Here is a 932-nt window from a genome sequence, read left to right as displayed (position 1 = left end):
GATGACTTCCATGTACAGAATGAGAACCAGGCTTTCCTGGCCCTGATCTAGTAAGTGAAATTCAGGAAAGAAGAAAGATGAACATATTCCAATAAGATTTTTGCCTATATCCACTTACCTGGGGTCTCAATCAACACACTGGTTGCTACCAGCCATAACATGCTGATGCTCAACAGTCATTCTGGCCCTCGGGCTCAGATGGAAATGATTTTGAGTGACAGGAAGCAAGAATGTGCTTGGAGATTGCTTTCTTTTCTAGAGGAAGGGCTTATTAATTGACTCTAATGATTTTAGGAGGCCAGAAAAAGGATATAAGGTTTAATGATGAGGAGTTTGCTTACACTTTTGAGCTTACATATTTTGTTTACACGTGGCTGAAATTGACAGAGATGCCATATAAAGCAGCTGTTCCTAGTGCAGCATTAGCCATTAGTGTCACTGGAGGAGTAGCAGACCAGCTCACTACCTCAAAGACAGCTCAGAGATGTGACATAGAAAACAATTCCTGCATAGAGGTACTGCCTATAGGTTTTTTGGTCTTCCATCATGGTGACCTGTGGAGGAATAATGTACTCCCTTGGGGATTGTGCTGATGCAAAGAAATATGTCTCTAACGCTTGCAAGTACGGTAATGGGAGGAAAGAGAACTGGACTCTGACTGGGAAAATAAGCATGACGATGGATGCTGCTGCCTTGATCACCAAGGGAAAAAAGCCAAGTTAATTTATATTGTGACAAGGCAGCTGAATGAGTACTTGCTATATGTTCAGATGGTAGATTACTTTGACACTCAGACAGGGAAAGTGGTGTAGTACCTCACCTTCTGTATTGAATTCAACCATAAACCTGTTGTCTTTTCAACAGCAGAACATCCTGAGTGTGCACAGCTCCAAAAAAAAAATTTGGATATCAACTTGCAGAAAAAGAAGTGA

The 932-nt window shown here is 41.4% G+C and overlaps 1 protein-coding gene across 1 annotated transcript; it reads left to right on the top strand.

Moving 5' to 3' along the window:
• Nucleotides 1-275: 275 nt before the first annotated feature.
• Nucleotides 276-932, top strand: CCIN (calicin; the record flags this gene model as incomplete). Its single annotated transcript, XM_009959904.2, is given in 3 exon segments — nucleotides 276-544; nucleotides 546-720; nucleotides 723-932. Coding segments are annotated over 3 exon segments (654 nt in total), but the record flags the coding sequence as incomplete, so codon positions are not given.

This window comes from Leptosomus discolor, chromosome Z (assembly GCF_034619465.1).
Source record: "Leptosomus discolor isolate bLepDis1 chromosome Z, bLepDis1.hap2, whole genome shotgun sequence".
Lineage (NCBI taxonomy): Eukaryota > Metazoa > Chordata > Aves > Leptosomiformes > Leptosomidae > Leptosomus > Leptosomus discolor.
Note: the sequence above shows the minus strand (reverse complement) of the source record. Positions and strands in the feature narration are given on the sequence as shown.